Raw genomic sequence first — 14,164 nt, forward strand, 5'->3', positions numbered from 1 at the left:
TTGTAACCCACACCCTCCCCTGGGGTTTCAGTTATTCCACAACATAGCAGGGGTGCAAAATACCACCACATTTTGCTCGAGCATGCCAGAAACTGATCATCACAGGGCAGTGCCAGTATAGTCCCCAGTTCCACAATTATCAAAAGGCAGGTTCCCATGTGACACAAGGAGGAATCTCTCTTGCTTTGTGTTAAATAATAACCAGGAGTCAATATAAGGTAATTGTGGAGATGAATCTTGGAGTAGTATCTTGTAGGAACCCAGTAACATATGCTGAGCATCATCATCCTTTGCATTGTTGCTTCTGATTTCCAGCACTTACCTTGATTAGATCATTTCTTTTTCTCAGGCACCTAAAACTTCCAGCACATCATTGCCTTTTGTTAGTTGGCCTCTATTTTTCTCTTTACTGCTGCCACAGATTCCATTACAGCTGCTTTATGCGATTAAAGTCAGTAGTAAAATTGATTGGTACCTTAAAGCAGAGCTCTGTTCTGACCCCATGAGGGTTTATACCTTCATGAGCTAATCTGGAGCCTGACACTGTGCAGGAGCAATTCTGTCACCTGAATTATACCTGTTTTATGTAGGGAGGTGGAACCTTGGAGCTGCCTTGGTCTGTAAATCTGTCATAATTATCACCAAATCAAGAGCTGAAGATGGAAAATCATTATTAAGCTTTCAGGCCCTCATCTGATGCCAGCTGCACCCCAGCTTTGGGGAGGGCTGGAGGAGGAGGGTGGCTGTGGTGGGCTCTCTCTGTCTGCAGTCTTAAAGCATTGCTCACTTTAGGGAACAGTTGCCAGGGTTGGGCTGGAGGCTGAAGGGGATTTTTGATGGGGAATTGTACATGACACATCCTTTGAATGTGGTGTTTGCATTTTGGAATCACTCCTCTTGGTTGTATGAAATGCTTCCCATCCTGCCCAGTGTCAACACTGCTATTCCCATTCCTATGGTCTGGTATTGCCATTAGCTGGGGTAACCATCAAATATCCTCAGCTGGAAGGGGACCCACAAGGATCATCGAGTCCACTTTGACCCCAGCTAGAATAAGAACTGGGAGCTGCCAATGAGCAGTTGAAGGATGAATCTTTCTCTCCTGCACCATTATCCCATAATTATCCACAACAGGGTGGATTGTGTGTTTTATTCTCTGGTGTATTCAGGAGTCAGGGTCAAACAAGCCTGAGCTGCTTTGGCAAATGCTGTGGCATCCAGAAAACACATGTTGCACTGTGAAAACAGTAAAGAAAACAGGACAAACTCTGGGAGCTGCCAAGCAGGTGGTGCCAGGGGAGCAGAGCTGGGAGGCTGCCAGGCTTTGCAGATGAGAGTCGTAACGAGGGGAATGTGGAAGCATTAGGAAAACAATTTGGTAATATCCACTGATTGAAAACAAATAGAAAGGTACCTGCTTTCTGCAGATTCTGTTAAGGGGGATAAAAGCTCACCCGGTGCAAGGTGGGATGAAGGCACTGCTGCAGTAATATCACCAGGGAAATGTTGAGTGGGACTTGTTTGCTCACTAAGGATGTCTGCCCATCAGCAATGGGAAACGGGCTCAGCCCCTACAATACCACCACGGGGGGTTCATGTTAAGCTGAAGCTGCCTTTTGTTAAAGTTCTGCAATGTTGCCCATGACCAGACCCTGGTGGGGTTTTTTGATGTTATACCACATTGGCGAACGTGAAATATTTAGGTTCAGGTTTCCCTCGTGGCAGTTTGCCAGGCTTGGGCTATATTTAGTTTGTGAAACTGCAGTGCAAACAGCTTACCTTTGTGTAAAGACTGAGTTGAAGGTAAATACCTAATTTTGCCAAGGCTAAATTTACACTCAGTTTGTTGAACCACATCTTGTCTTTCAGAGCTGTGTTCAAAAATGTAGCAGGAGATTTGTCAGATGTCCAGGACACATCTTCTCTTCGCTTTTCCATTCTAAAAAGGACATATGCACTCAGCCAGAGCATAAAGATGCTCTGGGGAGGGTGTTTCTCCATCTGGCACGGTCCCTGGGCTCACAGCATCTCCCTTCACAGCGCTGAATTTGTCCTTTTATTTCTTCAGACTCCAGCAGTGAGTTTTCTGAATCCAAGTCGTGGTCCAGAGTCAGGAGGGACGATGGTGACCATCTCCGGGCACTACCTGGGAGCCGGCAGCCGCGTGTCAGTGCTTCTGGGAAACCAGACCTGCGAATTCTACGGGTAAGGGGCCAAGCTGTGTCATGGAATTCTCTGTCACGGAATCCCAGCCTGGTTTGAGTTGGAAGGGACCTTAAAGCTCATCCATTTCCACCCCCCTGCCAAAGGCAGGGACACCTTCCACTAGAGCAGGTTGCTCCAAGCCCTGTGTCCAACCTGGCCTTGAACACTGCCAGGGATGGGGCATAACATCCTGGTTATCAGGGCTACAGCACAGTGTGTCTCCTGTAGCTTAACATGCAGCCATGGCAAAAAACTCATCTGGGAATCCCTGAAGGCTCCCGTTCCCTCTTTTGTTACCTGAAACCATCTTCTCCTATACTGTGACCAAACCTTGCTTGGCAAGGGAGGGATTCCATCAGTATTAGTGCTGTCCATTATTTCATTTTCATGCTGTTACAACGTTAACTGGTCCAAACATCTTCAATAAACCAATGTGATTGTAAAATGTTTATAGTGGTTATCAGGAGGTGCCCTGAGCCTGGTTAATCTGAAGAACATGCAACATTTGTAAGAAACAACTGGTTTTTCTTCACAGTTCAACAACTGCATTACTTTTATTGCAGCCACTGCTGCACATCCCTCAACTTCCCAGAAATGGTCAGAGCAAGGGGTGGGCTTCTGTGTGGCAGAGCAAAGCGAGGATCTGCACGCACCTTATTGCTGAGAAATTTGCACAGCCATCCATCTCCTCGGGGTTTTCTATGGCAAATTTGCTTTTTAGCCAGCAGTGTAAACACAGAGTTGACATTTTCAGGGTTTAATGGATTTTATTGGGTCTTAGTTAAGAAAAGATACATGCAGTGTACATCTGTGTGCATCACGTAGACATCCATGCCCTGTACCAACCCAAAGCTGACAGGGTGCATTTCAGAGCATGGGGAACCTGAGCAAAGTGGTGTGATGTGCAAAGGGACTCTCTCAGATCAGGCTTCCCAGGAGGAACTGAGTAAGTCTCTAGGAAAAAAAAGACTCTGAAGGTGAATTTCTCATCTGGAAGACTGAGAGGTTCACTATGGGAGCTGTGGGTGTTGAGATCATAGAATCATAAACTGGTTTTGGTTGGAAAGGGCATTAAGATCATCCAGTTCCAATCTCCTGTCATGGGCAGGGACACTCCCACTGGACAAGGTTGCTCAAGGCCCCATCCAGCATGGCCTTGAACACTGCCAGGGATGTGGGAGCATGTTGGGATATTAGTGCTTACTCTGCATCCATCCTAGAATGGTGCTTCAGGACATGCCAAGGTCTTCAAGTGCAGATCAATTCACTGTAACCAATCCACCAACATTTCTTCCGTTATCCAAAGCAAAGGTGCCAGATTGCTGCCTCAGATGCACACGGGTAACGGCATCCCTACCGGCAGAAGCAGCCTTGGAAGCTGGCCTGCAAACAGCATCAGCCCTGTGATATAATCCCTTAAATATATGATTATATTCAGGCAACCTGCAGACAGTGACCTGCAAAACCTGGAAGAGTTGTGAATTCTCTGTATGGTCTAATTACGGCAGGCAAGCAGAAATTTAAAGCCAGGGCAGTGTATGAATGGCACCATCCTTCATGTGGGGTCACGCTGTGCACTTTGTTTTGCTTGGACTGTTTGGAGGCAATGAACTTCGACTGGACTCGAGGGTGTGGGGGAGCCTGATTAGATGAAACAGCTTCTAATGAGATTCACTCTAATTACAGCTTCCCCCATTCTCCCCTCTCTGCTCGGAGGAGTGGGTAGATTCACCATGACGACATGCTAATAGCATGGAAAGCTAATTAACTGATCACAGGGAGCTGAGAGCAGCCCTGCCAGCAGCAAGGCGTCACTCTGGATCTTGTGCCAGAGCTAAGCAGGCATGGTGGAGTCTGGCAGGGCTGGGCAGAAAGCAGGCAGTGGACAGGCAGCAGAGCAGGCAGCTCTTCAGCATCCACAGAAACACAGAGAAGCAGCAAGGAGGGTGGAGAAATGCACTCCTCACACAAGGGTGCCATCGTGGTTAAATGAGACCTAGGTGGCGAGTGAAAATGAGACGAGGGAGGAGGAGAGCCGGAAGGGGTAGACAAGTGCATCAACAGAAAAAGTCCAGTCCAATTTGAGATATTTTAGGAAGTTGTTTCTGTTCCCTGGGTTATGGTGGATGGGTGTGCCAAGGTGTGCACTGGGAACGTTGCTGTACCCGCTATTGGATACCCCCTGGAATGCCCAGTGGCCCAGTGATGTGCCCGTACTCCTTAGGGAGTGTCTGAGGGATCTTGAAAGGGCCCCACAGAGCATCCACTTGCCCAGGTACATACACCAGAGCCTTGCTGGAAGCAGAAAAGGGGCACAGCTGCACTTGAGCCTCCGATGTTCATGCTCCACAAGCTGTGCAGCCTCTGAGGGTGGGGATGGGGAACACTGGAATTCAGTAGTGCCACGTTCTGATTTGAGTCCCAAACTGCCAGAGAGGTGCTGCAGACCTGCCTGCCCTCTCCCCTCTGAGAAGCCAAAACTAAATGAGCCACAGAAGCAGTATGGCCTTTTCGGCAAGCCAGGGGCAGGTCTGGGCAGGCAGGACAACCTACAGGTGGCCCTACAGGACAGTGGCCTCCCAGGAATGTCGCTCCAGCACTTTTGTAGGAGCAGTGTCCAGGCTTACTGCAGAGCTGTGCAGTTCCTCACAGCTCTGTCCCGGCAGCAGGAGCATCGCTGTTTGGATCTCTTTCCCCTTCTCCGTCCATCCATCTCTCTACCCTCCCACCAGTGCCTTTGTGCTTTGACAGCCCCTTGCTTCCCTGCCGCCTCAACCTTCTCTGGGGCTTCACTGGAAGCAGATGGTCTGTTGTGTCCAACCAGCCGGCGCCAAGGCCGAGGTCACCCCTGCTCTGATGGGGACACAAAGGCGGAAGGCAGCGGTGACGGTGGCATTGCCCTTCCCAGGGGGCTTTGTGTGCTCCGTTATGCTGCTCTCAAGAGCTCGTGTGTGCAGTGGGGTGGGGAGGGGAAGAATTTGGCTTTTGAGTGAGCTTCTGCATCCCGTTTCAAAAGCAGCCGTCTGTTTTCACACGCCCAGCAGAAGGCAGCGGGTTCAGTGAGGGATGCGGGAGGCTGCAGTTTGGCACAAAGAGTAATTTCAGGGAGCCTGTGCTTCTCTTTTGGTGGGCCGGCAGAGTCCCTTTCCATGCCAGTGAATCTCTCCTGCCCACCTCAGGAGCTCATCCCCTTTCAGGAATCGGAGTGTAGAGCTGGCTGATGGCTCAGCCTTTTAGTGAGCTGCAGGTCAGCACTAGGACCAAGGCTTTTCTGCCCCTACACTGTGCCTGCCCATTAAAGCTTCCCTGGCTTCTCTCTTGCACAGGCGATCCATGAATGAGATTGTCTGCGTGTCAGCTCCATCAGCCCATGGCCTGGGGGCTGTTCATGTGTCTGTGAGCGTGGACCGGGCTCAGCTGGAGAGGACTTTGCTGTTCGAGTACATCGATGATCCGAAGGTGCAGCACATCGAACCTGAGTGGAGCATCGCCAGGTAACACAAGGCTCTGGCATCTGGTCCTCAACAGCAGGAGGGTAACCAGCATGCCTGGTCTGGGTTTTCTCTCTCAACCTATGATGTGTGAGGTCAAAAGAGGGTCAGTTTGGAAATGCACATCCCATCCAGCATCCTGGATTTGTCAGGGCTATGTGTCTGTAGTATTTGCAGTTATCAAAAATCCGGTCCAGAGTTACTATGAAGTAGCTGTGATTATGAAGGCAATTACAGCAGCAGCAGTCTGCCCTGAGATTTTGGGAGCACGAATAAAGCCAAGATCACTTCCATCTGCTGAAGAAGTTGTACAATTGCTCATTAAAGGCTCCTTTTTGTAGTCCTGCAATAAAACAAAACCAGCAAGCACCAAGAAAGGAAAAAGCTGATGCAAATCAAAACGTAGTGTTTATCCCAGATTCACTGCTTGGTACAGGGTGACCAGCACTGTCACATCACCGTGGCGTCATCACTGCTGAAAAGCCTGGGCCAGCCTCATCCCGTGAGGTTACTTTAATGGTTGTGCTCACACGGGCTGAAACACAGCAATTCATTTCAAATTCCAATTCTTTCTTAAAATTGCCCTTGAAAGAAGTGAGCAGCTTGCAGCAGGCTCTGCGAGGTGTTTGCTCTGAGTCCCAGTTCAAGATCACGTCTGTTTTGGGGTGAGATGGGTTTGGTGGGCTGGCCCAGAAAGCCAAGAGTGAAAGGCTTTGCACAGAGGCATTGGCTGTGGGAGAATTGGGGTTCTTTAGCCTGGGGGGTTGTTTCCTACCTGGCCCCCATGGCATTGAGTGCTCTTCATCCCTCCCCTCCTCTGTGTGACAACTTGCAGCATCTGCAATCCAGATGCAAGTGCATGTCAGATCCTTCACTGCACATACCATTTATCGTATTCCTTAAAAACATCACTGTGTAAATCATTAACCACTGTGATTATTGTCTTACATATTTAGTCTCAGCTCAGTTGATTTCTTTGGTCCCATTTCTCATCCTGCTGCCTTGCAGTGCTGTTAGGTGGGAGAAAGCTGAGAGTATAAAATCTTGCTGACTTTGGACACTCCTCCCCAGTGACTCAGGGAGTGGGAATTAATCCCTGCTGTCTCCTGGTACCTGAAGTGTCTGCAGAAAACATCTTTCTGAGATCAACAAGCATCCTTATTGTCAAGCAGAGCCTCTCTGCACAGCATTAATCAGGTGTCTCCTGGTTCTCCACAGTGGACACACGCCTCTGACCGTTACCGGCTCCAACCTGGATGTGATCCAGGAGCCGAGGATCCGCGTCAAGTACAACGGGAAGGAGTTTGTCAATGTAAGTAGCTGCTGTCAGCACGGTGCCTGGGAGCATCCCTCTGCATGGGTCCCCCCAACCCAGGTGCGCACATGCACTGGTTACTGGTGCCAGTGCTCTGCATGGTGTGGCTTGCCATGACAAAAGCTGCTCTGGGGGTGATGTTTCCCTAGATTTACCCAAACTGGGAACGCTGGAAAGACGGATTCGGACACACAGAAATTACTTCCTCAGCAGCACAGTAACTGCCAAAGAGTTTTCGGAGGACTCCATTCTAGATCATCTCAATCACCTCAAATTCTTTCTTGGGTCAGATAAAGTTTCACTCTGAAACTCCCTCTTTTGTCAGAGGCCCTGAGACCTTTCCTCTCCCCAGCATCCTTTGATTTCCAGTACCTAGCTCAGCTCTACAGACACATCATAATGGGAAGCCCAAGTGTAGCTGTCTCCATCACTCCCAGCTGCTCCACATTTCCCATTTTAGTCCTGCTCTTTCTGTAAAAGCCCAGAGTAGGCGCTGAGACCTGCCAGCTCTGAGGCTATGTTTAACTAGTCTCTCCCTAGCTGCCTCTCTATAAATAAACCTCCTACTGCCACAGCTCTGGGCCCAGCAAGCCTGTACCAGCCCAGAGAGGGAACCACTTCTGAACAAGAAGCTTTCAGGCTGCTTTCACAGCTCAGTCACCACAGTAAGGCCAGATGCTGCTTCCCTGTATCCACCTCACCATGCAAAGGATGCTGGGCATGGAGCTCTGGGTATTTTGGTGAAGCTGGGTGTCAAGGCTCCTTTCCCTCCTCCCTCTTATCACCTTGATATTCCCAAAGCCAGGTGTCAGTATAGCAGAATAGGGGGTTGATCTGGAATGCTTCCTCCTTCCCTGGTCTGTATTTTTTCAGTCTGGGGTGAGAAACCAAAATGAATCCCTAGCTAAGTGGGAACTAAGCAATGTTCTTTTATGCCACAAATACAAATTGTACCTCCAGGACCTGCAGAAATTATTTTGAGCAACTAAAACTGAAATACACTGTTTCTATGCAGTGATCTTTCTCACTGAACCTGTATTATCTTGGAAAGGGCAAATCACTTAGCAGTCTTTTTCTATTCCCTTTCTCCCTTCCCCTCTGAAGACCTTTTTCATTGGATCTTTTTTTAAAGAGACATCTAATTTTGTTGCTAGCATTTGCAGTTATAGTGCTGCAAAAATAATCCTGAACACACAAAATTGAGTGAAATTAAATTTTCCACTTATGGAGGGAGGCCAAACAGTTGGGCTCTTGCTGCTTTATAAGGCAAGAGCCTCATAAATCAGCCAGCTCCCTGCTTCCAGGGCTGGAGGAGCTGTGGGTGTCCTCAGCCTGGCAGGAGATGACGTTCGAGTTACCTCCAGCCCACAAGTGTCAGACAATCATTCCTCTCCCTTGTTGGGAATTGCCTCTAATCACCAATCTGTAGCCGGGAGCAGGTATTTTCTGTGGGTCTGTTTCCCTGGACTTCCCAGAGAGTATTTACGGAATCAGAACATTGTTGTCCAGGTATAGGTAAAGTTTTCCCTGCTGTCTTTCAAAGCATCACCTTCCCCCCAGGTCTGCAAGGTGGTGAATGCTACGGCGCTGACCTGCCTGGCTCCTCCCCTTACCTCCGAGTACCGGCCCGGCCTGGATGCTGTGGAGCGGCCAGATGAGTTTGGGTTTATCTTTAACAATGTGCAGTCCCTCCTGGTCTACAACGACACCAAATTCATCTACTACCCTAACCCAACGTTTGAACTGCTGAGCCCAACCGGGGTGCTGGAGCAGAAGCCGGGGTCACCCATCATCATGAAGGTAAGGAGACCGGTACTCAACCTACAACAAGAAAGAAAAAAAACAGTCCCAGAGAGATTTCTATTCCCTCTTTGGATACACCAGATGGAGTCCTGTCGTTTGCACAAGCTGGGAATGAGGTGGAAACAGGAGAAATGCATCTTTGTACAGTCTTCTCTCCCCGTGTCCCTAGGGCAGAAACCTGTGCCCACCCGCTCCTGGAGGAGCAAAGCTCAACTACACTGTGCTGATCGGAGAGACACCCTGTGCTGTCACTGTCTCCGAGACCCAGCTGCTGTGTGAGCCACCTAATCTCACTGGACAGCACAAAGTGATGGTGAGGAACCAAACGCTCCTTTCAGCATCCTTTCCCTCCCTCTTTCCCATCTTTTTTCCTCCTTCTCCAGCTCTGTGATGCACTTGGAAACTGAGTGCAGTTTCTTGTCCAAGGTTTGGTAGGATTTTAGATCTTTATGCCTGTCTAATTGGAAGCATAAAATACTGATTTGGATTAGCATGGAGTAACTTCTTCCCTCACTGAGGGAACCTGCTATCAGAGCCTTCTAGAAGGAACAAACCTTTCTGGCAATGCCTTTGACACCAGTGATCATCGTTTCTGTGGTGCTGCTTGCCTTTCCTTCAGCAGGTGGGACCACTGGCTTTAAGCTGAAAGAGGGCAGATTTAGATTAGATATTAGGAATATACTCTTAACTATGAAGTTGTGAGGCACTGGCACTGGTTGCCCAGAGAAGCTGTGGCTGCCTCATCCCTGGCAGTGTTCAAGGCCAGGTTGGACACAGGGGCTTGGAAGAACCTGCTCTAGTGCAAGGTGTCCCTGCCCGTGACAGGGGGTTAGAACTGGATGAGCTTTAAGGTCCCTTCCAACCCAAACCATTCCAGGATTCTGTGATTTTCAGTGGGTTGTATTCTCCCTCCTGTTGGGATTTTGACAGTCCTTCTAGCCAGACCTGATCTGCAAAGCGGATGGGAAGGTTCTGCCTTTTCCTGAAGCAGAAGCAGCCAGGAACATCTGAACACTGTAGTGGATGGATCAATGGCCTCATTCAGGATAACAGTCAGTGTCTTCCTCTGCTTTGGTTTTGGGCATTGCTGCTTCCTCTGATCTGCTCATAGCTGCCGAAGTGCTTGAGTAGAGCCCAAACGAGATTGTAATTGTGATTTATTTCCCTTTAAGTTCAGCATCCAAAACATATTCATATTATCACAGTGTGATGCACAGAAGCGCAACCTGGCTGAGAGCTGCTTACATCTGTGGCCAGGGCGCATCCAAGAAAAGCCTGTCCTGGCATTAACCTCCAGCATGCTTGCTCTTTAGCTTTCACATGGGGCTTTGTCTTCCCTTCTCTGTTCTCTCTTTCCAGTCACTTTGGTTTCCTGTCAGTGAAATTATCACTAGGTTGCGAATGTCCACACTTTACAAAAGGGAGTTGAAAGTGTATAAAATGAAAGTCAAATGGAGCCATCAGATAGTAAGAACAAAGCCCAGATAGTGAAGGGCTGGCACATTTATCATGACTTGAAGCCTCCCTGGGGTCACATAAGCTACACCCTCTGTTTGAAGGCAATTGGAGTTGCTATATTCTTGGCTGAAACAAGACACTGTTAAGTGCTTCTGTAGGGATCTGCACAGGCCATGTGGTGTGTGCTTGGGCTTTGGGACTGGATGACACCGTTACCTAAAGCTGCTGGTTACCTCCCTTGTGCTTTGTAGGTGCGTGTTGGTGGTATCATCTTCTCTCCTGGTTCAGTGAGCATCACCTCAGACAGCCTTCTGACCCTGCCAGCTATTGTCAGCATCGCAGCTGGAGGCAGCCTGCTCCTCATCATCGTCATCATCGTCCTCATTGCCTACAAGCGCAAGTCCCGAGAGAACGACCTGACCCTGAAGAGGCTGCAGATGCAGATGGACAACCTGGAGTCCCGTGTGGCCCTGGAGTGCAAGGAGGGTCAGTACTGCCTGAGACCAGGCACTCTCGGTGTGCTGCAGCTCCATGCTCTGGTCCCCAGCTCTCCCCACCAGAGCCCTCCCCATCACCCAATGTTTGTGCTGAGGAGTGGGGTGTATGCTCCCCAAAGTTTGCCCACCAGGCCCACTGCAGCAGGGTGGGCAGCCACAAGTGTGTCAGCAGCAGACATGGCTCTGCTGCCTAATGTGCAGAGAATAGGATTAGAGCTTGATCCTGCTTAAGCGGCATGCCTGGATAGAGCTGGAGGGATGCTGTGAGCCCCAGGGTGCCCAGCACAATATGTCCCCTTGTCTAATGGCCTTTTAGTAGGGGGCTTTTAAAAAGGCACAGAGATATGGAGCAGAGGAGGTTTGGACCCCCAAGAAACAGTGTGTATCCCAAATGGAAGGCAGGAGGATGGGAAAGCTGGTTCAGTCCCTCCTCCAGTCTCTGAGATGTAAGCCCAGAGCAGTAAGTAGATCTAAGGGATAGGGAGAAGCTACTCAGCATTTGCTTCTGGGGAATCTTGTGTGTTACTGGGACTAGATTTCAACACAGACAAGTCTTGCCCCTTCAGCAAGGCAGCTGTGCCTGGCTGCTCTGCATCAGAGCGAAGGTGGAGGTGGGCAGGCATCTTTGTAGCTGGTGGGTGAGAGAAGAAACATTCTGCTGTAGTTCCATATGTCCTTCCAGCTGGAAAGGTCCTTAGTGAATTAAAGAAAAATAAATCAAAAGCTGCAAATTCCATAGTGTGACCTCTGTTTCTAGAGAGTTTGGCATTGGATTTGTTCAGCTGGTTTTAAAAGGATAGCCTTGAAAGCACAGGACAAAAAATGAGATGTATTCCGGAGAGAACACACTTGGGCATGAGCACAGCCTAGCTGGGGTACAGAGACCTCACTGAGCCAGCATTTCATACTTTGGAGGATGAACACAAGGCCACACATACAGTTGTATAACACAGTGATGCGATGTTATGAGTGGAAGAATAAATTCCTTCCTGACCCCTGCGGCAAGCAGTTTCTGCTTGGATTTGATCTGCATCAGCTTTGATTACTTTGGAAACTGTTGATAGAGGAGGAAAAGAAGAAGAAAGGAAAATACAGGAGGCACCAAGTTAGGAAAATAGATCCTCATTTCTATCTGCAGCCTTTAAAGGTGCTATAGGTGTGTGTACACAGGTGTGAACTGCATACAAATTAATAGGCATTTTTTGTTCTCAGCATCTGCTCTGTGCAGTGTGTGCTCTCTTGCTTTCAGCAGAACCTCCAAGGGTGAGGGTCTGTTTGAGCTACATAGCAGGGTCTCCTCCACATCACTTTCCTGAGCTGGCCTATTTGTGGGTCCTACTCAAGGCGAGCAGACAGGCAGCATCTCCAAAGCCCCCCCAAAGCCTGCATTCCCTGAGCTCACGTGTGCTTTTCTTCTGTTCCATTCTCCCTGAACAGCTTTTGCAGAGCTGCAGACAGATATCAATGAATTAACCAGCGACCTGGATCGCTCTGGGATCCCGTACCTTGACTACCGGACCTATGCTATGAGGGTCCTTTTCCCTGGCATCGAGGACCATCCTGTCCTGCGGGAGCTGGAGGTAATGTATAGCCTGTGCTCAGGCCCTTCAAAGTTTCCCTGAGCCAGTGTGAAACCCAGAGGCCTTCCACACCAAATCTTATGAGAGGCACTGGGGTCAGCAGGATGAGCCCCCAGTTCATTTTAACTAAGAAGCTGGTGGTTTATCTCCATCCCTCATTGTTTGATTCCTTTCAGTTCCTTTCCTCTGGTGTTGCTTTAGTTTTATTTTATGGGGTTTTATATTGCTATAGGTCAGAAGCAAAGTTTATACCAGATAAGTTATTGGCGTCCTTTTAATCTCCTTCCTACTCACCGTACGGCGCAGGGAAGGTTTTGAGCCTGGGAGCATCGTGCTTGGAGCATCCTGCTGCTGCAATTCCACGGCGTGACCACCGGAGGGCAAGCGCCGTGGCTCGGCATGGGCAGCCTGCCTGCGAGCACCTTAGTGGTTCTTCCACCACTATGTCTAAATGTATATAAAAGATTTCCACTGAGGATACAACAAAATAGGTGATGTGCAAGAGTCCATCAGATCCCCTTGCAGATATGCCCCGCTCACCTGTGAGAGCATCCAAAGAAATGATGGTGCTTCAAGAACCATTCTCTGCCACCAAGAGAACGTGGGGCTTCCATCCTCCATCCAGGATGCACAGAGGTACCAGCTCTGCACTCCCTCTTGGAGTATTGCTCTGGTATCCTGAAAGTCCTATTGCCTTCACAGAGCCCAGGGGATGGCGCAAATCTTCAGCCAGAAATGTCAGAGGAAGAAGCCTTGCTTGCTTGTGCTCTATATGGCTGCATTGATTTACCAGGCAAGCACTTCTTAGCATTCATGCATCAAATCTGATGCCTCTCCAATGGGCACCAACACTGAGCAGTTGCCCTGGTGTTGGTAAAAATCACCCAGGCTTTGAACTAGCCTCTCCCAGCCCATTCCCTGATATTTCCAGTCCCACACACTGTGTTCACTGTTTAAATTGCCAAATAAGCCAAACAAATATGAAAGCTTTTTGTTTTACTCGTGAAAAATAGAATTGCAGAAGTGATGTGTTGCCAATTACACAGTTGCTTAATTATGTAGTGTTAGTAAAACCAATACATAAGTCTCCAAGATGTTTGGTAAAGAGTTGCCTAATGTAGTTCATCATTTTCACTTGTAATGAATTACTTGAATCTGCAACTGGCTGAAAGCCTCAATTAATTTTTTACGCTTGTCCCATAATAAAGCAATAGTCTAAATTAGTATTTAATTTACTTACAAGAGTGTCACTTTTTGTGCAGAACAAGCAGAATTTTATGTTGTTTGTAGGGCTATTAGCCTCAGAGTGGCAGCTTTATGACTCCAAGTGCAGTTCCGAGCAATGATCATAGAATCATAGAATGGTTTGTGTTAGAAAGGACCTTAAGATCATCTAGTCCCAACTCCCCTGCAATGGGGATGGGATGATACCTCACTTGCCATAGGCAGGGACACCACTCACTAAACCATGTCACCCAAGACTCCATCCAACCTGGCCTCGAACACTGCCAGGGATGGAGCATTCACAACATGATGAAGGTGAGCTGTGCAGAAGTGCTGGAAGGGGACAGAAAAGGTGACCAGGACTGGCCAGAGACCATGTTCATGGATGCTGAGACCTTGCGAGATGCAGTGCTGGCTTGTGCACCCAGGGTTAAACCGTTCACTCCACCTCTAGTGATGGTCCCCTGTCCTCCCAAGCTTTGGCTGATGGGTCTTCTCTTTTCCACCACAGGTCCAAGGGAACGGGCAGCAGAGTGTGGAGAAGGCCTTGAAGCTCTTTGCACAGCTGATCAACAACAAAGTCTTCCTGCT

The 14,164-nt window shown here is 48.8% G+C and overlaps 1 protein-coding gene across 1 annotated transcript in view; it reads left to right on the forward strand.

Annotated features, from left to right (window-relative positions):
* LOC104410692 (plexin-A2-like) overlaps positions 1-14,164 on the forward strand; it is a gene marked incomplete at both ends in the record, with an annotated part of 76,047 nt that overhangs the window by 61,677 nt on the left and 206 nt on the right. The window contains 8 exons of the mRNA XM_010020937.1: positions 2,069-2,205; positions 5,532-5,699; positions 6,915-7,008; positions 8,572-8,811; positions 8,984-9,127; positions 10,524-10,758; positions 12,207-12,349; positions 14,085-14,161. Of these exons, the coding sequence (XP_010019239.1) occupies positions 2,069-2,205; positions 5,532-5,699; positions 6,915-7,008; positions 8,572-8,811; positions 8,984-9,127; positions 10,524-10,758; positions 12,207-12,349; positions 14,085-14,161 (1,238 nt within the window). The remainder of the gene's footprint in view (positions 1-2,068; positions 2,206-5,531; positions 5,700-6,914; positions 7,009-8,571; positions 8,812-8,983; positions 9,128-10,523; positions 10,759-12,206; positions 12,350-14,084; positions 14,162-14,164) is intronic.

This window comes from Nestor notabilis, unplaced genomic scaffold, assembly GCF_000696875.1.
Source record: "Nestor notabilis isolate BGI_N333 unplaced genomic scaffold, ASM69687v1 scaffold9478, whole genome shotgun sequence".
Taxonomy (NCBI): domain Eukaryota; kingdom Metazoa; phylum Chordata; class Aves; order Psittaciformes; family Psittacidae; genus Nestor; species Nestor notabilis.